This window comes from Kogia breviceps, chromosome 3, assembly GCF_026419965.1.
Source record: "Kogia breviceps isolate mKogBre1 chromosome 3, mKogBre1 haplotype 1, whole genome shotgun sequence".
Taxonomy (NCBI): Eukaryota; Metazoa; Chordata; class Mammalia; order Artiodactyla; family Physeteridae; genus Kogia; species Kogia breviceps.
Window position 1 is genome coordinate 4,993,873 of NC_081312.1, and position 20,669 is coordinate 5,014,541.

A 20,669-nucleotide genomic window follows, 5' to 3' on the forward strand; every position below is an offset into this window, starting at 1 on the left:
GGCCACGCTCCTCCCTCTGGGGCAGCCTTCCCCGGGGGCCCTGTCATTGAGTGGACGGTTTTGGGGGTGTGGGCAGAGATCCATGCGGTCCTCGGGCCTCGGTCCCCACACCCGCCACAACCCTTCCCCCCCGCGCCCCGCGCCTGCCGAGATCTTGCTGCACCTTGGGCCCTCACCCCCACCAGCTCAGACGTGGGGCTTGAGGAGAACAGGTACCGCAGGCCAGGCAGATGGCGGGTGGACAGGCGGCTGGACCGATGGGTGACTGCCCAAGTGAGCTAGGGCTCTGACGGAAGCAGGCTGGTGTCCTCGGTGTCTCTGCGAAGTGGGATGCGGCTAGTCCGGACCGTGCTGAGGGCTAATGGCCCAGCTGAGAGGTGGGGAGGCATCTTTGGCGCCAGCCCCTTGGCTCGGGCTGTGTCGGAGTGTGGGTCCTTGTCTCTCAGAGGCAGGCGCGGGGCAGGAGGGATGCCCGGGCGAGGCCCTCCCTGCCAGAGGAAGCGGCCGGGCAAAGACGGCCTCCCCTTGGGAGCCCTGAGGCTGGGGAGGCCGAAGACCGCGGCCCAGGGGCGGGCATGGCGGGGTTGCCTTAGCTGGCCCGGGAGAGGGAGGGCTGGGAGGAAGGCACAGCTGGGAGGGGAGGAAGGTCTCAGGTGCCTGAGACCGGGCAGCTGCTGAGCAAGGACTTCCTGCTCAGGGATGGGAGTGGCCTCGCGTGTGCCAGGCACCCCTGTCCCCGGGTGTTCTGACCGCTGAGATGGCCCGGGGAAGAGGCCCTCGGGCTGGCTGTGGGAGGGCGGTGCGGCTCTGAGCTGGGCAGGCGGCCCCTCCTTGTGCACACAGGCTGGCCTGGGCCCGGCGGAGACCCCGAGAGCCCAGCTGGGCCTCGCAAGCTCTCCGTGTCTGCCAGCGAGCTTATATGCCGACGGGACAGTCGCGGCTGGGCCTCGCCCAGAGCCGAAGGTGGGCCCAGAGGCAGGGGTCTGGCACGACTGTCTGGAGAGGCAGCTGCCCGGGAAGAGGGGAGCACGCCGTCACCACCTGCCAGCACTCGCTCCCCGGGGCCCGGAGGCGACAGGAGCCCCGGAGAGCAGCTCGTGGGTTAAAGCCGCTCACCTCCCAGCCGCAGAACAGCCCTGTTCCTGTGTCCCAGGGTCGCTGGGAGCGCTCAGTGAGGTGGTGTGTCCAGGGCCTGGCCAGAAAACAGTTCCACTGTCGTGGGCCAGATGGGGGGGCTCTCCTCCAGTGGCCCCGAGAGGATGGCTGGGCCAGCGCCTGGGCCTACTGTGTCGCGGTGCCTGCGGGATGGTCACAGGGGCTGCCAAAGCCTTTCTACTGGCTGGGGCCTCATTCCCGGCTCAGGGGCAGCAGAAGCCAAGGCGGAGAGCCAGACCCTCTCTGGCTCCAATGGGGACCTTGCGCGGTCTGAGAGGTGCTGGGAAGTGCCCCCGGTGGGCACACGGGCTGCCCCTCCTGCCACAGAGGCAGGGACCTGTGCTCCTCCCTGGGGGCTGCAGGAGCCTTGTGGGGCAGGGCAGAGGCCTTCCCCTGCCCGCCTTGCTGGGCCCGAGCCCCGGGGCGCCCCTCCGTGCAGCGGGGGAGGTCAAGCAGGTGCCTCCTCCTGGCCCCTCTGGCGTTGCAGGCGCCACGCAGGGCCCGTCTCCCTGGAGGAGGCCCTGGGGGGAGGCTCCTGGGTCCCCCGCCGGCAGTGCCTGAGCTGCCCGGCTCCGCAGCCTGTCCTCCCTCGCGTCTGAGTCGGCCCCGCCTCGCACCCACGGCCGCCACTGCCCTGGGCCCTTCCCCCAAAAGAGGCCTCCCCGGCCGGGAGGCGCCAAGAGCGAGCGAGTCGGAGCCGGGGTGTGGACGGTAAGCATTTATTACCACGTGGACACAGGCCACCCGGCGCGTGCGCGGCCGCTAACCACCAGGCTGCTGCTCCCGCTGACACCTAGGAGAAAACCTGCAACCATCGAACGAGGCGCGTGACTGACTCGGGGTATCTTCTCTATAAACCGAAAGGAACGTACACTTAAATAGGCAAATATAAAATACAAAAAAAGGCGACAGGCCTGGTGGTCTGTGTCAGGTTGAATCTAAAAAAATCCAGGAGCTGAACTTTTTTCCTCATTTTAATATTTTATCACAGGTTAAGACTTTTAAACGAAGCACATCCTAGCGTCAGTGCGTGCTCGTGTGTGCTGGAGGCCTGGGGCGCTGGGCTCCTTGCTGTCCCCGCCTTCGGCTGGACCGGGTCTCGGGCGGCGTCGGGGGCCGAGCGACCTACGAGGTGCTGATCCCACCCAGCTCCTGCCTGATGGCTGAGGGACAGGGCGGGAGAGGAGGTTCAGGCGCCGTCCCCCCGGCCTGGCCAGGTCCTGCCTGGTGCCTGACCCGCTCTGTCTCCCGAGAGCTGCCCCGCTGCCCCCACAGGCCTCCGGAGGACACGAGCCACGGGCCAGAGGTCAAACAGCGCAGCGGGCTCCGGCAGACTCTGGGGTGACAGCAAAGCCGTCTGTGGGTCTCATCTACCGTTTCTCGTGAGCTGGCAGTCCCTCGAGGGTGGCACCGCCCCTTCCCCGTCAGAGGACGGGCTGTTAAGGGGCCTGCAGGCAGCCCAGCTCTGGTGGGAGGACTGGCAAGCCCCCCACCCCGCCCACAGGGGCGGTATCAAGTCGGTGACCTTGAGCAGGGAGGGGGGCTCCCATGCCCTGCCTCCATGGGCCTGGGCTTGCCCCATCCGGAGGGGGCGGGGGCTTCTCCTGCTCCTCTCCCCCTTCTTAAGAGTCCTCCCCCCAGATTTGAGCCTCTGCCCAGACAGAGCCCAGGGGGCCCAGATCCGACGGCCAGGAGAGAGAGCTGAGGGCCGGGCCCGTCTCCAGCAGCAGGGGAACGAGGGGAGGGTTCCAGGAGCCCCCCCCCGACCATGGCCCACATCTCCCCCGGCCTCTCAGCCGCCCGCCCCAGAGGCTGCGGCCACGCTGTGGCAGGTGCAGACAGGGGCCCCCCCACACCCACTGGCTCCCCCCGTCGAGGCCTGTGCCCTCTGCTAGCTGGCTGGCCGGCTGGCCGGCAGCCCCACAGCCCCACCTCGGGCCCCACACCAGCCCTGGCCCTGGGGCCACACAAGCAGCCCTCCTGAGGTGGGAGCGCCCAGCACTAGAGCAGGGTTAATAGTTGGCCTCTGTGTCTCCTCTCAGGCTCTGCTCTCCCTCTTCATTCATTAACTCCTTATCTGCCCATCCCAGGCCTGTGGGGGGACTGGGCAAACAGGAAGTGAGTGCTCTCTTCTGGGTCAAGGCCAGGGTGTGGCCGTCACCCAGCTCTGAGCAGGGGTCAGGCTCTGCTGTCACCCCACGCACGTTTCCAGCCACCTCTCCCCTCTCCCACGTCTGGGGGCCCTCGGCCACCGGCACCCAGCAGGTGGGATGCGGAGGGGTGCGGGCGCCAGGCTGTGCCTCACTGCTGCCGGGTGGAGCCAGCCCTGCCCGAGCCTTTCCTTTTCCTCTGGCTCCAGATCTGAGCCAGCCGCATCAAAGGCTCCGGCGGGGACCGGAAGGACGGATGTGATTCACTGTGACGAGGCCCTGCCTCTGGAGCCACATGCCGGCTCCCCCAGGCCAGGCCAAGTGGGCTGTGAACTAGGTCAGGCCCATAGGTAATTCTGTGGCTTCTTGGACCCCTGAACCTCTGGGAAGGCAGCGGTTGCCCTTATAACCCCAAAGCCAGTGATCAGAAGTGGCAGAATTAAAAAAAAAAGTAATCTGAGTCCACAGATGCTGAGCTAAGCAACAGATAATTCAGGGCTGCTCTTGGCTTGGGAATGCACTCTCGGATCTTTCTCCCCGCCACAGACTAATCCTGGGAAGGAGCCTGGGGGAGCCGAAGGCTCAGACTGAGGGGGCAGACCGGCAGGGCGTGCCCGTCCTTAGACAAGGCGCTTAATCTGTTTGAGCCTCAGTTTGCTCAGAGACTCGGGAGGGTGGTGCTGGCCGCTGGAAGACTGACCCCCCGCCCCCATGCCGCTACAAGCCCCAGGCCTCCTGGCCCCCCACTTGGCCGCCCTGGGCACAGGCAGGCCTCTCTCCTCAAGGACGCTGGGTGCGCCCCGGCTCAGGGCGATGCCGGGGGTGGGGGCCCTCTACTCACCATCGATGATCTCCTCCTTCACTTTGTGGAGTTCGCGGACCACCTCCTCGAGGATCTCCTGGTGGGAGCAGAGCCTCAGAGTGAAGGGACAGACAGCACAGGAGAAGTGACCTTGATCGAGGGGCAGGGGCAGCGCCACAGCCGTCCCCCCTGCCCACGTCCCCCCCCACCCGTGTTCTCGGCTCCCTCCCCAGGCCGGGGAAGGGTGTGTGAGTGGGAGATGGGACACCCTCCCCCGCCTGAGAGATACTCTGGAGGAGCCGGGCTGCCCGGAAGGGGAAGCCCCAGAGGCGGGCCGGGAGCGCCCAGAGCCTTTCCCTGGTGAGGACAGGGGCAGGGGGACCGACACTGCGCGTGTCCCCTCCCCCACCGCCGGCTGCTGGCAGCTGCACGTGGCCCTCTTGGGCGGGCCTGCCTGCCTGCCCACGCGGCCCCGAGAAGTCCCCAGCCTCTGGCTCCTTCACAGCCTCTCCGGAAAGGACACACTCACCTGTTTCATCCGGTCTAAATCTAAGGCATCCAGGGCCACGTCGTTTACACTTCCCGCCGGCTTCATCCTGGGGAGAGGGCGGCAGGGTGCGGTCAGGTGGGCGTTGGGGCCCCGGCAGGCATCCCCGTGCTGGGAGGCTGAGAGGCGCCCTGGCGCCTCCCCACTGCGGGCCCAGCCCTGCCCTCTCCCGTCGTCCTTCAAACGCTTTCTGCTTTTACCTCCCGCCGCTCCTTAGCTCCCTGAAGAGGACTCCAATACCCTGTCTCCCCCTCGAGAGGGGCTCACGGATACTGCGACCATATTTCCCAACCCAGGAGACAGGACTTGGGGTCTTCTGACTTGGCAGCTCTCACACAGAAGCGGTCACGTAAACGGACAGCATCACACGCGGCCTCCCCTGGAAAGGGGCCGCCACAAGCCGGTCCTCACTGTGAGGGTCTATGTTCCTGGCTAGATGGAGGCTTGGGGAAAACCAGTAATGATGGCATTAAATACGAGACAAAATTGCAAAAATCTTAAACACTCATCCTACAGGCACCCACTTCTGACACAAACACGTGTCCCTGGTGTTGGTAACCAGCTCCGGTGTGTAGTTACTTCAGGAAACGTCCTTGGATGTGGCTTTGCTCTTCTCAGGCAAGGGTTTCAGTTTTGGGGACTGTCCTTCTCGGACGCTTCTGAACTAAGGTTAGCTGGTTTGAAATTTAATGTCTCTTGCACATGAATCCTCCCTGGAAAATCTTGGCAGGGAAGTCCCTGGCGGTCCAGTGGTTAGGACTTGCTGCTTTCAGAGCCAGGGCCCAGGTTCAATCCCTGGTCAGGGAACTAAGATCCCACCAGTGGGAGAGAGGAGGGGAGGGAAGGACGGGAGGAAGGGAGGAAGGAAGGAAATCTTGTCAAATGCTCGTCTAACCCCCTGGCCTTTCAAAGCAGGACCATGGTGCTGAGGGTACACTTTCTGGATGCACTTTCTGTCCCCACGTGCAGAGAAAGGCAGGTTCAGGGAAATGATGTGGCTAGAGCCAGCCGCAGGGATGGTGGATGTGACAGCTGGCGGACAGACATCGACCTGGCAGACTGGCATGGCTACCAGGGGCCACTGTACGGATCAGGTCCGTCTGGGGAAATCGAGGGCTGGTGCTCTCCACAGTGAAGGAGAACAAGCATGAAAACTAAAGCGCCGGTGCAGCCGCGATGGAGAACATTGTGGAGGGGCCTCAAAGAATTAAGAACGTAATGACCACACGAGACAGTCCCAGGAGACAGCTGCACCCCCATGTTCACTGCAGCGTTATTCACAACTGCCACGACATGGGAACAACCCAAGGGTCCGCTGACAGATGAATGGAGAAGAAGATGTCACGTCTGTATCTGTGTGCGTGTGTGTGTATGTACAGAGACGTGTACATATGTACATCACACAGTTCCACAACGGAGTATTCTGCCACAAGAAAGAAGGAAACGCTGCCATTTGTGACAACATGGACACTATGCTAAGTGAAATAAGCCAGACAGAGAAAAACAAATGCTGCATGATCTCACTTATATGTAAAATCTAGACAAGCCAAACTCTGAAACAGAGCATAGACTCGTCGCTGCCAGGGGCTGGCGGGTGGCGGCAATTGGTGGAGGTGGTCCAAGGGCACACACTTCCGCTAATAAGATGGGTTCCCTCTTGGGGGTTTAACTTACAGCACAGTAACTATAGTTAACGATACTGTATCATATGCTTGAAAGGAGCGAAGAAAGTAGATCTGAAAGTTCTCACCACACACGTACAAAAAAAGGTAACTGTGTGAGGTTATGGACGAGTTAACTTACCTGACTGTGGTAACCATTTTACAATGCACACATATATCAAATCACAGTGTGGTACACCTTGAACTTACACAACACTAGATGTCAATTATATCTCAATAAAACGGGATTTTAAAAAAACCCACTGAATGCTATGTAAATAAAATCTTAGTGGTCCAGCGCACAAACCTGGGTTAAAAAGGAAAAGGCGGGCTTCCCTGGTGGCGCAGCGGTTGGGAGTCCGCCTGCCGATGCAGGGGACACGGGTTCGTGCCCCGGTCCGGGAAGATCCCACATGCCGCGGAGCGGCTGGGCCCGTGAGCCGTGGCCGCTGCGCCTGCGCGTCCGGAGCCTGTGCTCCGCGGCGGGAGAGGCCACAACAGTGAGAGGCCCGCGTATCGCAAAAAAAAAAAAAAAAAAAAAAAAAGGAAAAGAAAAAGAAAGTGCTCCTGCACCCCTCTTGGATGAATTCCACAAAGAGACTCAATAAATGTGGTCCTGAGTCTGTAAGTAACTTTGGGTCCTGATGTGGAAAGAGGTCCGGCCTGAGATCCCTGGATCTGTCACACCCATCCTGTAGTTTCAAGTCCCTGTTCCGAGAGCAATTTTCCGGTCAACTGGACAAACCGCTTCACCTCTCTGGGCCTCGGTCCCCCCATCTGCAGACCTGGACAGTCCCCCCCGATGGTGAGCCCGACAGCTGGGAGCCCTGCGGCACCCGCCCCGTCTGTGAGTCTGGACAAGCGCTCTGGCTCGGAGCCGGAGATACGCCTTACGCGTGGGAATGCCCTAGACAACGCTCTTGCCCTGTGAGGGACGCCTGGCCACTCAGAACTCGGCCGCCCGTCCTTATTCCACGACCAGGAAGCAGCTGGCTCTGCTGGGAGCTGCAGGTCAGCCCCGGCCGCCTCGCCTTCCCGGCTGCTCTGGCTCCCGCCCGGCTCCGCTCCACCTCTCGCTTCACAGGCAGAGCGAGGTGCCCAGAGAGCGAGTCCATTGCGGCGCCCTTTGCTCAGAGCTCGGAGACTGGGGCCCACACGCACAGCACAGTCCGCACTTCTCACCGTGCAGCTCCTTCCTGCCCCTCTAAGTGTGCCTCCCTCTGCTCTCCCACGTCCGACCACTTGCCAGCCACAGTGGCCTGCTTTCTGCTCCTTGGACTTGCCAGACTGGTGGCAGGCTCAGGGCCTTAGCACTTACCACTCCTTCAGCCTGGAGGGCCGGCCCCACAATCTCCACGGGGCAGGCTCCCTCTCATCTGGGTCAACTCAAAGGCCACATCTGAGAGGCCCACTCGCTAAAGCACCCCTGTCCCCGGCACCGTCCACCACGCAGTCCTCTATGTCTTCCCCAGAGCACCTCTCAGAACTCACAGTTGTCTTATTTACAGGCCTTTGCAACAGGAACGTGAGCTCCTCGCAGGCAGGGACCTGCAGGGCCCAGCTCAGAGCCTGGCTGACAAAGGCCCCCCACAAACCCCGGCTGCCGCCGAGACCCCTCATCCCCGTTCACCTGCATCTGTCACCGCCATTCCTGCTGGGCCGGCTGGAGCTCCCTCTGGTCACCTTGTTTGATTCGGCAAGACCAGGCGCAAACCCCACCTGCTCTGGGGTTTGGGCTGCTCGCCTTCAATTTGTGATGGGCCCTGAAGGTATTTCTTAGTACAGATTCTAGAAGCCTGCAAATTCAGGCCACACTTGGCCCACAGTTACCGTGTGACTGTCTCTCCGATTTTTTGGGCGACCTCAGTTTCAAACAACCCATCCCGTTACCACATCAGCTTTTGGTTTGGGAAATATGGTCAGCGTATCTCTGGGGAAAAGGCAGAGGAAGGTGAGGAGGTGGGGCACTGGGCCAGCCCCCGGGAGTTTGAGCTGTGGGATGCAGCCAGGGCTGCTGAAGACTCCCCGTGTCCAGCTGCTGTCCACACATGGCCACCCTGTGCGAGGGATGAAGAGACCTCCTCGAGGCGTGGGGGAGGAGTGGAGGCGCCGAGAGGTCCCCTGGCTTGCCCGGTGTCACGGTTAGCGAGGCCAGAGCAGGGATGTGACCCTGGCTCCACCTTGCTGCCTCTCTGGACAGTCACCCCCCTCCCCCGGCTTCGGGCCCTCTGTCTAGGAAAAGACCGGAAGCAGCTGGCAAAGCACAGAGCACCCTTTCCCAGAGCCGACTGTTAGGTGACGGGACACGGTGGGATCCGGGGTGTTAGTCACGGGCAAGGGGCAAAGGAGGCCCCAGAGGCGGGGCGGCTTGGTACCTAGAGTGAGGCTGCGACTGAAGGGGGCTCTTAGCTTCGGGGCTCTTGGCCACAGACGGGGTTCTGCACGGTGGAACGGAATGGAACAGAGAGGTGAGCTGGCGCTGTCGCCCGCCTGGGCCCACTGACCCGGGCGCAGGGCCAGCCTTCCCGGGGCAGCTCACCTGGACAGCAAGGAGGACACGGGCTTCTCCGCCGAGCTGCTCCGCTCCCAGGGCTTCCGGCCAGCCTCTGTCGGTTCACGTCATGGATGAAGCGCCTCAGAGGGCGCTGGGAGGGCGCTCAGTGGCCCCCCAGCCCGCAGCGTCCCGGGCAGGAGGCCCCACCCGTGCTCCCCCGTCACGGCTGAGACCTGGTTCCTTATTCCAGCCCCCTTTGGCCCAGGCGGCCCTGGCAGGGTGTAGATGGCCCTGCTGTCACCTGGCGTCTCCCCGTCTCAGGACATGAGCCTCTGGTTCCCTCGACTCGGTTGACCTTGACTTGTGGCCTGGCTTCGAGTTCCCTCACCATGACTGGGTCTCTCCTTGGAATGTGAGCCAACTGGTCAGGGAACCTCTTAGCTACGACTTCTAGAGGCGACCTGTGACTCCAGCAGTGGGCCGAGCAGGGCACAGGAGGGCCCCCCACCAGGACACTCTCAGGGCAGCCCGGGGTCCACGTTCGCTTTCAGGGGCCAGGCCCACGACCCACGTGCAGCCCCTGTCCCCTGACTCCTTGGTTTCCCAGCGACACTGCAGCTGGTTCTTTCCCAACCTGGGCTTGAAAGCTGACTTGTCTTTCCTTTTTCTCTTTTAAGTGGTGTTAAACTACATTTCCCTTTACTTCAAGAGATTTGTTGAGCTGGACAGAATTCACTGACTTTGCAGGATGCGCAGAGAGGCAGAGGGAAAAAGCCCTGGGGCAGCAGGGGGCCGGCCTGGAGACTGTGCCGGCCATGGACCCACGCTGGCCTGCAGGGCAGGTACGAGAGCTGGGACCACGCCCAGGGTCCAGGCATGCGGCCTGGAGGAAACCACTTAAACACACTGAGCCTCAACCTCCTAGACTGGGAAACACGTAACCCATCCACCGGGATGTGAGGTGTTCACACGGTCGCTCACCAAGAACTGCGGTGGCACCGCCTGAGAAGCAGAGGACACAGACCACAGCCTCGCACGGGAGGCAGGCGCGCCAACAGAGTCAGGACGCTAGGCCCGTGTGGGGCAGAGCCGCGCCCCAGCGAGCAGCCAACAGCTGGCAAGAGCCTCCCTCCACTGGCTGGCGGGGGGTGGGGGGGCGCTATTTCCCCTCCGTCTCTCCCAACCCTGCACTGCACCACGTGCTCGGGAGCACAGGCCTGGCTCAGAGCAGACACTGAAATGTTGGACGAGCGACTGAGTACAGTGGCTTCTTCCCACCGTAGAGCCTCAAGGCACTCTTCGAACCGCATCCCCCCGTTCCAGAGCTCAGACCGGGGGATTTCTGAGCAGGGTTCAGGACCGCCTTGTCTGGCTGACTTCTCAGTGAGCAAGACTCACTCGTAATCCCTGCAACGCGGGTCACGCTGGCGTTTTGCAGGGAGCAGGAACGTGACGTTTACACGCTCCTCTTCGGAGCACGGCCCAAGGCCGGGAGGCTGAGCCCAGGGCACAGTCTCCCAGAGCACTCGGTAGGTGCCGGCAGGCCGGCTGGGAGACACGAGGCTTAGACTGGGCGGTCTCTCCTCCAGGCTGCCCCCGCTCAGGCTCAGCGTGCAGGCTGCGAAGACGGCGGGGAGCCCCCCACCAGCGCTGCCTCTCTGCTCACCGTAACGTGAGGCCCTAGGATCAGATCGTCTTCCTGTAAGAGCCCCTCCTGTGCTAAGACCCCGTGCTGCTGCCGGCAGGGCAGTGCGCCTTACCTGAGGAGTTGGGGGGCTGGCTGGCTGCTCGGCTCCCCGGAGATGGAGAGGTGCTCGGCTCTTCCTGAAATGGAAGAGAAAGAAGGCCGGCTGGGTGGGGGACCTTTGGGCCAGGTCAACCAGAAAACCTGTTTTCCAAATTAGCCAATGAACATACATTAGTTTTATAATCAGTGAAACAACATATACAATTCACCAATGAAAACCCCAGGTCGTGGTGGGGAGGTGGTCCACTCCACGGAAGTCAGGGAAGGAGAAGGCAGCAGGGAGACACAGTGGACGTGGCCTGGACCCCGGGCCTGGCGCTACCCACAGACTCACTGTCCCTCACGAGGCGCTGCCACCCCGTGTCCACCAGGACCCTTCCGCAGCCCTGGGAGGAGCCCGCTTCCGGTCAGCCCTGCTGGTCAAGGCTGGGCACGGACACAGCCTGAGTCCTAGAGACCCGGGCATTTCACTTCTCTAGTTCACAGGAGACGAGGAAGCGTTAAGAATTTAGAATGTAGGGTCTTCCCTGGTGGCACAGTGGTTAAGAATCCGCCTGCCAATGCAGGGGACACGGGTTCGAGCCCTGGTCCGGGAAGATCCCACATGCCGCGGAGCAACTAAGCCCGTGTGCCACAACTACTGAACCTGCACTCTAGAGCCCATGAGCCACAACTACTGAGTCTGTGCGCCACAACAACTGAAGCCCGTGTGCCTAGAGTCCACGCTCCGCAACAAGAGAAGCCACTGCAGTGAGAAGCCCGCGCACCGCAACGAAGAGTAGCCCCCGCTCGCCGCAACTAGAGAAAGCCCGCATGCAGCAAAAAAGGCCCAACACAGCCAAAAATTAAAAAAAAAAAAATTCAGAATGCTCTAAAGGTTAATCTTTAGCCCAACCACCCTACAAGTTCATCAATGTTGCTGACCAGTGGGCTAGGCGGAGCCCCGAGCCTCCAGCCGCCTGCCCGTGTGCCCCACCAACCCCCAGACACGGCTGCTGCACGTCTCTGTCCTGCACGCCCACTCCTCTCAGAGCTCGGGGCAAATGCCGCCTGTCCTGGGAGCTCTCGCAGGGCTCTGGGCCCTGGTGCTCCGTCTCTGCCCTCCCTTGAGCACAGAGGCCGTGTCCTATCCATCCAGGACCCCCGGCGCCTGGCTCCCAGCAGGACCCCAAGAAGGCGGCCCGCGCGTGTCAGCTCTGCCCGTGGAATAAGTCTGTGGCGACACTTGTAACGGAGGTGAGTAATGCAGCAGTAATACAAGCTAACGTTTATTATCACAAATATTTTAGAAAGATTCTACACTCTTAGGAAAATGACACTTATTAAGTAATCATAATTCCTCCATTTTTCTCAAGCAAAACACATACAGCTGCTACCCGGAGCTTTGGACCAGAGACAGCCGGCAGACCTGGCGAGACGGAGCTAGGATAATGCTGACCAAAGCCAAGAACCGCTTTCTGCCGCTGCCCACGCCATCTCTGCTTCCCATCTGGCCCATCCGAGCCCTGGGGTGAGGGCTCTCGTGCGCCCCTGGAGTCCAGGGCCGGGACTGCAGGCTCGGCGCTCCAATCAGGACCCACCATGCCCGCGGCACCTAGCGCGAGCCGAGAGCAGACCCGGCACCGAACAGACCTGCCAGGAGCCCCCCAACCCTGCATCTGCGCGGTGACTGAATGGACCCGGGAGTTGCCGGTCCAGGGGCAAAAGAATGCGCTAGGCGTGGGTCCCAGGACAAGTCTCGTGAGGGCTCTCGTTTAAAGAGAGAGTGGAATAAATGAAATTATATAAATCAACACATATGCGTGGGGACCAGGGCCCAGAGGAAACAGGCAAGAATGAAAGTCATTATGGGTGGAGTTATCGAGTAACTGAAAAACATCAGAAAGTTGTTTTTAGTGTCATCCTATTATTATTTCAAAACCAGTTGATAAGAATCCTCCCTCCCAGCGCACGGGGCTCTGTGCCTACAGCCCTGCCCCAGCTGTAGAGCCCCGAGGCTGCCGGCCCAGCGCCTGGGGGCTGTGTTTTCATGCCACGGAACACGTCCTTAGAGGTGACATAATTGGCCTGTGGCCAGCACGTGGCAGAGCACCCGCCTGGGCCATCTGCCTCCACGTTTGGGGCGTTTTCCTTCTTTAACTAATGCTTATTTGTTTCTCATTAACTATAAACCTAGTACATGTTCAAAGAAGAGGATCTGGAAAACACTGAAAAGTATAAAAAAGAAAAGTCAGGGAATTCCTGGCGGTCCAGTGGTTGGGACTCGGTGCTCTCACTGCTGAGGGCCCGGGTTCAATCCCCGGGCGGGGAACTCAGATCCCACCAACTGCACAGCGTGGCCAAGAAACAAAAAAAAAAAGAGAAAAAAAAGGAAGAAAAGCCAGTCTCCAGTGTCTCCGTCCACACGGCTCCTGCTCTGGTGTGTGGAACTGCCCTAGCCCTGCCCTGGAAGAGGCTGCTCCCGGGCGGGCAGGGCCTCCTGACTGCGGGGGACCAAGGCAGACAGAACTCCCAGTGACCAGGAGGCTTCTTAAAAAAGGAAAGGCAAGAAAAGAAAAAGGGGAGTCAGAGGAAGAAAACTCTACCCTCGGGGTCAAAGATTTCTCCTGGGTCCCTGGGATTTGAAATCCACTCTTTCTGGAGACCAGGGAGTAGGGAGGTTGGGTACGGGGGCTGGAGCTGTGATGGCGGGAACCGGCCGCTGCCTTTGGAGGCCTGTAATTATTCCTGGGCTCCTGGCCAGAAAGGCCTCTGCAGTTTGAGAAATTAGTGGGGAGTTAGCTGGATGAACTCCATACTCTGTGCAAGGCGTGGGGACAGTGGAATATGCACGCCTGGTCCTCACACGGCTCACGATCCAGCAGGAAAGAGCGAGTCTGAACAAGCAAAAATGTGTGTGCTAAGGGCAGAGGAGACGCATGGTGGGGAGAGGGGCCCGGGGCCCAAGGAGCAGAGAGCCTTACTAGCCTGGAGGTCGGGAGCCTGTTTCTCAGGGAGTACTGTTTACGCAGAGAAGTGCAGGCCGAGGAGTTAGCTGCTGGGGCCGAGGGGACTGTATGTGCCAGGCGGGGGGGATCGGGGGAAGGGAGGACCGCTGGCCGGGCTGGAGGCCTGGGGTCACACCCGGTAAGCCTCGCCCTGCTGACGGGGGTGGCACGATACCCTGGCGCCCGGTGGTTGTAATGTTTCCTCTGTCTCCTGCCACCGAGATGCAACCTGTATGCCATCTGTAGCTAAGGCCTAAACTTAGCCGTTTCAGTAGGAGTCTATTTTCACAGGGAAAGCTTGACACAGAGGGAAAGAGTGTCAGCCACCCTAAGTGGCGGCGGGAGCTTGGAATCGGTGTGGATAGACTTGGCTCCAGGACCCCCTCAGGACAAGAGCCAGAGCGCCGGGTTCCTCTGCCCAGCTCACCTGCGGCTCCCGCTGGAATCGATGGACTCAAGGGAAGCCTTTCCAGAACAGAAAGAATTTGAAGAACCGCCCTGGTCTCCAAGCAGACATTGGCTACTGCGATTGTCCTCTCCAACCCCCGAGTCCCTTGAGGAGATCTGTCTGCTGGCCCCTCTGAGCTCCCCAGCCCCCAGGCCTTTCCCTCAAGGCGCTCCCAGGCGGGTCCTGCTTCTCTGCCTCTTGCCTGCCTTCCCTGCGAGGCTGCGAGCTCCAAAGCAGAGCAGTGTCTGCTAGATGCTCAGTGAGCACAGGCCTGCCACCCGGTGCAGCGGGGACGGATGTGAGCGCCCACAGGCCCTGTCCCCCTGCACCACCCCCTCCTGTCCCCCTGTCCCCCTGCCCTCCTACAAATCGCCCGGCAAAGTATCTACCAAGTGTATGTCCAAACATGGTGTCCCGCAGGCCTGGTCGGCTCACACCTCTGGGGAAGCCGGGGTGGGCTGGCCACGGGGTGTGCTTACCGTTTGGCTTTCGTCTTCCTTTTTATCAGCCGGCTTGTCTGTCTGGGAGGCTGCTTTTCTCCTAACACAAGGGGGGAGAAGATACAATCAGCCCTGAAGGTTTCCACACTGAGCAGACGCAGCCTCTGTGCAGACACAGCTTGGTCCTCAGGGACTCCTTGCTGGGGTCTGACCCGTTTCGTGTGAAGGAGGTGACTTGTCCAGGCACCCATCTGGCCTGTGGCGATGCCCGGGTGAGTGTCGAGGCCTTCTCTGCTGGTCCCAGGACCCTGGACACAAAACTGGTCTGGCTGGGCGGGTGGGGGGCACCCCATCTCTGTCTACAGCACCTGAAGGCTAAGGAGGTTGGTCCGCTCCCTGTCCAGGTCCCCGGGCACCTGGGCTCGGCCGGGTGGCCGCTGTTCTCCCAGGACACTCAAGGCCTGGCCACAAAGGGCAGGAGAGCTGCCCGTGCCACAGGTCAGGCTGGGGGCATCCCGTCTGCAGGCCGCCTGCGGGATGGTTGGAGGAAGCCTTTCCCTATCACCCTAAAGCTCCTCCTACCTCAGAGCTCAGCAGCCATGTCCTCCCGGACCTGGACACCACAAAGAGTAGCATGCGCTCAGGAAGGAGAGAACCCGACAGACGCCCTCTAGTCACGGCGCGCACCTCCCCGCAGGGAGGAGCCCCCTTCTCAGACGCTCTGAAAACTCGCTGCTCTTTTCCGGCCTCAGTGGTGGCCTACCTCTGGCTAATTCCCAAATCTACACACATAGCCCTTCCTACTCTCCAAAGATCCGGCCCTGGGGGTTCTCAACTCGGTGGAGCCGCCAGAACACAAAGCTCTCAGAGCTCATGAGGTGAGCTGTCCGTCAAGAGGGAAGCTGGCCTGGCGGGGGTGAGGGCCACCGGCTGGCTGTCCCTGTCTAGGGACCGGCCACAGGGCGCTCCCTCCTCATCTTCTCATCCCGGGAAGGACAGGTCCGCCCACCTATGGCACTGCCCAGAAACCCGGGACCCCTCCCCGACTTCTTCCTCGTGACAGTGCGCCGGGGCTCAGCTCTGGCTCCACACTCTGCTTCTGGGCTGTCTGGCCCGCCTTCACTCCCAGCGCTGCGTGCAGGCACCGCCAGCTCCCGCCTGGCCCGCTACCGCCACCGAGCCTGAGACACTCTGCTCCTGCGCAGAGCCTGCGCTTAACCTTTTAAGGATACCCAGCAGGCCAGGCCCCTCCGGGCCTGTGAAGATTCCCCGGGCTGAGTGTCTGTGGACACGCTCGGCGTCGAGCAGCTCGCAGCGGCACGGGTGCCCCGCCTGGCCCACTGCCGGGACAGACCTCAGCACCCGAGGAGGCGGCAACTCCGCAGGGACCTTTGATCAGCTAAGCTCTGCTACTGTGCTTGTTTGACAGAGAAGAAAAAGAAGCCCTAATAAAAAGGAACGAAACGGGGTCATCTGTAGGAACGTGGATGGACCTAGAGACTAGTAAGTCAGGAAGAGAAAAACAAATACCGTATATTAACACGTACATGTGTAATCTAGAAAAGTGGTACAGACGAACCCGTTTGCAAGGCAGAAATAGAGACACAGACGTAGAGAACAAACGTATGGACACCCAGGGGAGAAGAGGGGGTGGGATGAATTGGGAGACTGGGAATGACACGTGTACACTAATATGTAGAAAACAGATAATAAGAACCTGCTGTACGGCACTGGAAACTGCGCCTTGCTGTGCAGTAGAAACTAACACAACATCGCAAAACAACTATACCCCAATTTAACAACAACCAGAAAAAGGGCTTTAGCAAGACCCTAGCCCCCCAAAAATAAATAAATAAAAGAAACCCGAGAGCTCTCTGCTCCTTTCACCATGTGAGGACACAGCAAAGAGATGGCCATTTATGAACCAGGCAGTGGGGCTCTCACCAGACACTGCATTTGTCAGTGCCGTAGTCTTGGACTTCTCTAGAACTGTGAGAAATGAACTTCTGTTTATAAGACATGCATCATGATTTTTTTTTTACAGCATCACGAGCTGATTAAGATAGAGAATTAGCTGTCTGTACAAAGTGGAAGCAGAGAACTTCTTTTAAAAAAAAAGCAGCCCTTGAGTGCATCTCCCTGTAGGCTCCACCCAGCATCCTGCGCCGAGGCGGGCTTCAAAGAGCAGAGTGACTGCCCCTTGCCGGCCGTGCAGGGTGAGTGCTCTCGGTGGGCCCGGCTCTGCCACCAGCTTCTGGTGTCTCACTGGCTCTTGGCACACCGGCCTTTTCCTGTTCTCAGAAACTTCCTCTCCGTTTGGTCTGAACCATCTAGGCCAAGCAGTTACTGGGAACGCATTGGTGTTGGACTTGGGGAGAGTGTGAACACCTTTTTTAAAGAATCTTCTACTTTTATGCAAGGCCCCTCTGGAATGGACTCTGACGCATGTGCACACTAGGCCCTCCCCTCTAGCCTGCGTTCTGGTCCACCTCCCCCAGGTCCTGGGCTCTGGCGGGGGTGTCTCAGCCTCTCCAGGTAGTGTAACTCCGCCCACCGCACCCACCTCTGCTCCTCCTCTGCTGCCCCGGCCCGGAGGACACGCGGAACCTCCTCCGTGAGGCACCCTGGCTCCCTGGAGCTGCTCTGCACTGTTCAGCTGCGGTCACCGGCTCACCTCTAGTCACCGCACGTGGGCCCACCTGGCTGCTCCCCTCCCCGTGCCCTCCCTTGCTGGGCACACGGCCCTGGGCCGGCCCCGCCGAGATGTGCCAGGCCAGCTACCTGCACTCTGGGGGCCCCTGTCTCCCCCGTGCCCTCGCAGGGCCGTGTGGGTTTACTGAAGACCCGGCACAGAAAGCGCTCGCCCGGGGTCAGCCGCCATCGAGGCAGCAGGAAGAGCCTGGAGACTGAGAGAAGGCAGGAGGGGTCATGGGGGGGCAAGGCCCCCGCCGCTGCTTTTCTTGGACAAGGAGAGTGCGACAGGTGAGGCCCACTCCCGGGTCCTCTGGTGCCCGGCTGAGCCACGGCCCCGGGGGCCCGAGCAGGGCACTCCCGCTGCCACACAACGTTCACAAGTGAGACCCAAGCTTCTGCGACCCTTCCGAGAGGGAGCTGTCTGATCGCTCCCTCTGCCTGCAATTCAGCTGGGGAACAGCCAAGAGCCGTAGTGACAGGCTGATGGCCGTGGGCAAGCTGGAGGCACATGTGCTGGTGAGGATGCAGGCGGAGGCCGCAGAGCCGAGCACGATGGGGAGGGAACTGCTGCTCCGTCCCTGAGGGGTAACGTCCTCTGGGCTCCCGCCACCTCGGCACCCCTTCTCCTGAGTCCTCCACAAGGGCCCCCGCAAGACGGGTCCCTTCATCATACATTCACCGCTGGGAATACTCCTCTTTTCCCTCGGAATTTATCTCTGAAATGATCTCCAAATTTCTCTCTGCTCGGGACAAGGCTGATATGTGGCAGATGTCTCAACGAATACTTGTTAAACTGAAATGAAGGATTTAGAGTTTAGAGGACTCCTTTTGGCTTGATGTCTCAGACTGGCCACGGGAGAAGGGAAAACTCGACGAACAGTCCCCCCTGCTTGGCTGAACCCAGGGGACAACGGGTCCTGGGGCCAGGCGAGGCTTCTCCTTTCCACTGAGGAACAGGAGGAGCTCCTGACACGTGGCTGGGTTTTGGGGAAGTCTACACACTCACCTCTTGGCCAGCAGCTTGTTCATTTCTTCCATGAGGCCGCCGCCTCCTCCCCCGCTGCTCGCCCGGTTGGCGTCAGACTTCGAGGTCCCGCTGGGACTGGAGCCTCCGGATGCATCTTCTGGCTAAGGGGAGAGGATGAAGCGCTTCGCTCTGGCGTCCGTGGCAGGACGTCACTCGAGGCGAGACGGGCCCAGGTGTGATGGCAGTGCTGGAAGAGGCCGAGGCCATCTAGTCCCCCAACCCCACCTGCTGGTGGCAGAGCTGGAGTCCAGAGAGCGACCAGGACTGCAGGGTCACAGTTTGCAGGTACGCCCCGGGTTCGCTGGCTCATGGTCAGCACCCTGGCCAAGGCCAGCGTGGCTTGAGGCGGGAGGAGGCACAGTTCCGTATCCCACGTGCTCCTAATCCCACAGCCACACTAACGGCCTTCTAGAAGCCCCACCTCCCAGGACACTGCGGAAGGCTGGGATAGCAGCTGAGCCCGAGGGAGGTGGTGGACTTAAAGGTAGGAGACCCAGGGCCTGAGTCCAAAGTGCAACTGATGACCTGTGTGCCTTGAACAAGCTGTTCATGCCTGCACCTCGGTTTCCTCATCTACGAGGGCAGAGATCTCCTACCTCGCTTGTAAAGGACCAGCAGCAGGTTATGTAACTGAGGCACCTTATGGCTCACACGCAGCCCTGTCCCAGCGGTCTCACTAACCGGGTAACTGTGACCGAGGAGGTGGGAGGTGCCGTCTGGCTGGGGAGGGCGGCGCTGCGCTCCCCTGCCCCGGCCGGAAAGGCTTCGCCCCTCCACCAGCTAGAAACCCATCCCCCAGCCCGGTCCTCCCTGCCCGCCCGCCTGCCGGAGCCCGGGACACTTACCCGCGGGACTCTTCTCAGCTTGGCCCCAGCCAGGGCGGCGGCCAGGCCGGACACGGAGCCCTCGTCGTGGCTGGCGCCCTGGGCTCCTCCGGCTGGCAAGGGGGGCGGGGGAGGTGGGGCGGCCCCTGTGGGTGGAGGCGGGACAGGGGGTGGGGGTGGGGGTGGAGGCCCGCTACACGAGAGGGGGGCGCCGGCTGCAGCGGAGGGGTGCCCCGCCGGGAGGGTGGGTCCTGAAACAACAGTGGGCTCAGTGAGTGCCCAGCCCCCAGCGGGCGCCTCCCCGGGAGCAGGGACAGAGGGCAGCCTACTCCCCCGAGGGACGAGGAACAGCTCGAGGTGGCCTCTTCCAGGAAGCCCCCGCAGCATACACCTGGCGTTGTTCCAGTCTCTCCCTACATTCGGGCGCCGGGCTGGACCCAGCGTCACATGCTTGCTTAACAGCCCTTGAGCTCCGCTAACTTTCTCTTGCTCAACTGCGGTCCTCCAGTGGGACAAGAAGCTCTCTGGTGGCACGAATTGTGTCTTTTTTTCCTTCTCTGTTTCTCCTCAGTGCCTAGCACCCCCCTAGGCACCAGCAATTGTTAGTCCCCAAGACACAACTATGACCGCCCCTTGGCCTCTGGGGCCGGCAGCAGGCAGCTGTGGGTCGCAGGGCAGACCAGGGCATCTGGCCAGGGGCACTGCTGCGTGCCGGGCAGTCCCCTGTCCCCCGACCACCGTCCACCGCCCGAGCCTCTGCTGCAGGCCTGGCCCCGTGCAGGGCGCGGGGGACAGACGGCCACAGGCTCCCTGCTCACGGTGCTCATGGCCTGGTAGCAGCAAACCAATCACACAGATGAATGCAGAACTGTCACTGCGGCAGGGTGACAAGTGCCACCGAGAGCAGGCGCGCAGTGCCACCGTGGCCTATGAGGAGGCGCTCCAACCTGACCAGAAGTCCGTGGAAGGCTTCCTTAGGGAAGTGATGGCTGCGCTGGGACAGGACACAGGAGCAGGAGTGACGTTTGGTGAAGGGTGAGTGAGTGCGAGGGGGGAGGAGGCCCTGCAGGAGCTGAAGGGGCCGCTGGGAGGGAGTGTGCAGGGCCGCGGGCCTGCGGGGACTGGGCCTGTGCACCTGGAGCCTGTGCCAAGGACCCAGGTGGTTCAGGAGTGATGGACAAGGGCGAGCCGGGGACAGGGTGAGACCCGCATTAGTGACGCAGGGGTGAGGCAGAGCGGGGCAGGAGCCCGAGGGGTGCGGCGGCCCAGCTGAGAAGGGGCGGTGCCAGACAGCATCCCCCCGAGTGGGGGCTTCTGCAGCCAGCTGGGGCCTGGTGTCCTCAGCAGTAAGACAGGAAAACATTCACCTGCTTGCTTCACAGGGCTCGAGAGAGTGAAGTGACACGAAGGACGTGAAAGTACTCTGTAAGTTATGCAGTCCCATACTTACTAATCAACATTACGCTTTTCCAGAAAACCCCTCTGGCTTTACTGTGCTGAGTTCCAGTCACCGTTCAGGGCTGAAGCCACCCCTCCCCTGGGGTCTTCTCTGACCCCCAGGGCAGCTGGGGCCCCCTCCATGTGCCTCCACCCCTGCACTGACTCGGTAACTGCATGTGCCCCGTGGTGATCCAGGGTCATTAGTTTGTGTCCTTGACTGGCCACTCAGCTCCCTGGGGCAGGGGGTGCACCT

At 61.2% G+C, this 20,669-nt stretch overlaps 1 protein-coding gene across 11 annotated transcripts in view; it reads right to left on the bottom strand.

Annotated features, from left to right (window-relative positions):
• Window positions 1-1,858: 1,858 nt before the first annotated feature.
• Window positions 1,859-20,669, bottom strand: part of EVL (Enah/Vasp-like) — a 162,094-nt gene continuing 143,283 nt past the window's right edge. For 5 of the 11 annotated variants that reach the window (XM_059058375.2, XM_067027770.1, XM_059058374.2 and 2 more), the window contains exons 6-14: window positions 18,998-19,227; window positions 18,132-18,253; window positions 14,471-14,531; window positions 10,570-10,633; window positions 8,855-8,921; window positions 8,691-8,753; window positions 4,637-4,703; window positions 4,147-4,204; window positions 1,859-2,318 (exon numbers count right to left, since the gene is read on the bottom strand). In XM_059058375.2, coding sequence (XP_058914358.1) covers window positions 2,281-2,318; window positions 4,147-4,204; window positions 4,637-4,703; window positions 8,691-8,753; window positions 8,855-8,921; window positions 10,570-10,633; window positions 14,471-14,531; window positions 18,132-18,253; window positions 18,998-19,227 — 770 coding nt within the window. In that variant the 3' untranslated portion in view covers window positions 1,859-2,280. The remainder of the gene's footprint in view (window positions 2,319-4,146; window positions 4,205-4,636; window positions 4,704-8,690; window positions 8,754-8,854; window positions 8,922-10,569; window positions 10,634-14,470; window positions 14,532-18,131; window positions 18,254-18,997; window positions 19,228-20,669) is intronic. The other 6 variants (XM_067027766.1, XM_067027768.1, XM_059058376.2 and 3 more) reach the window with 2 other exon arrangements.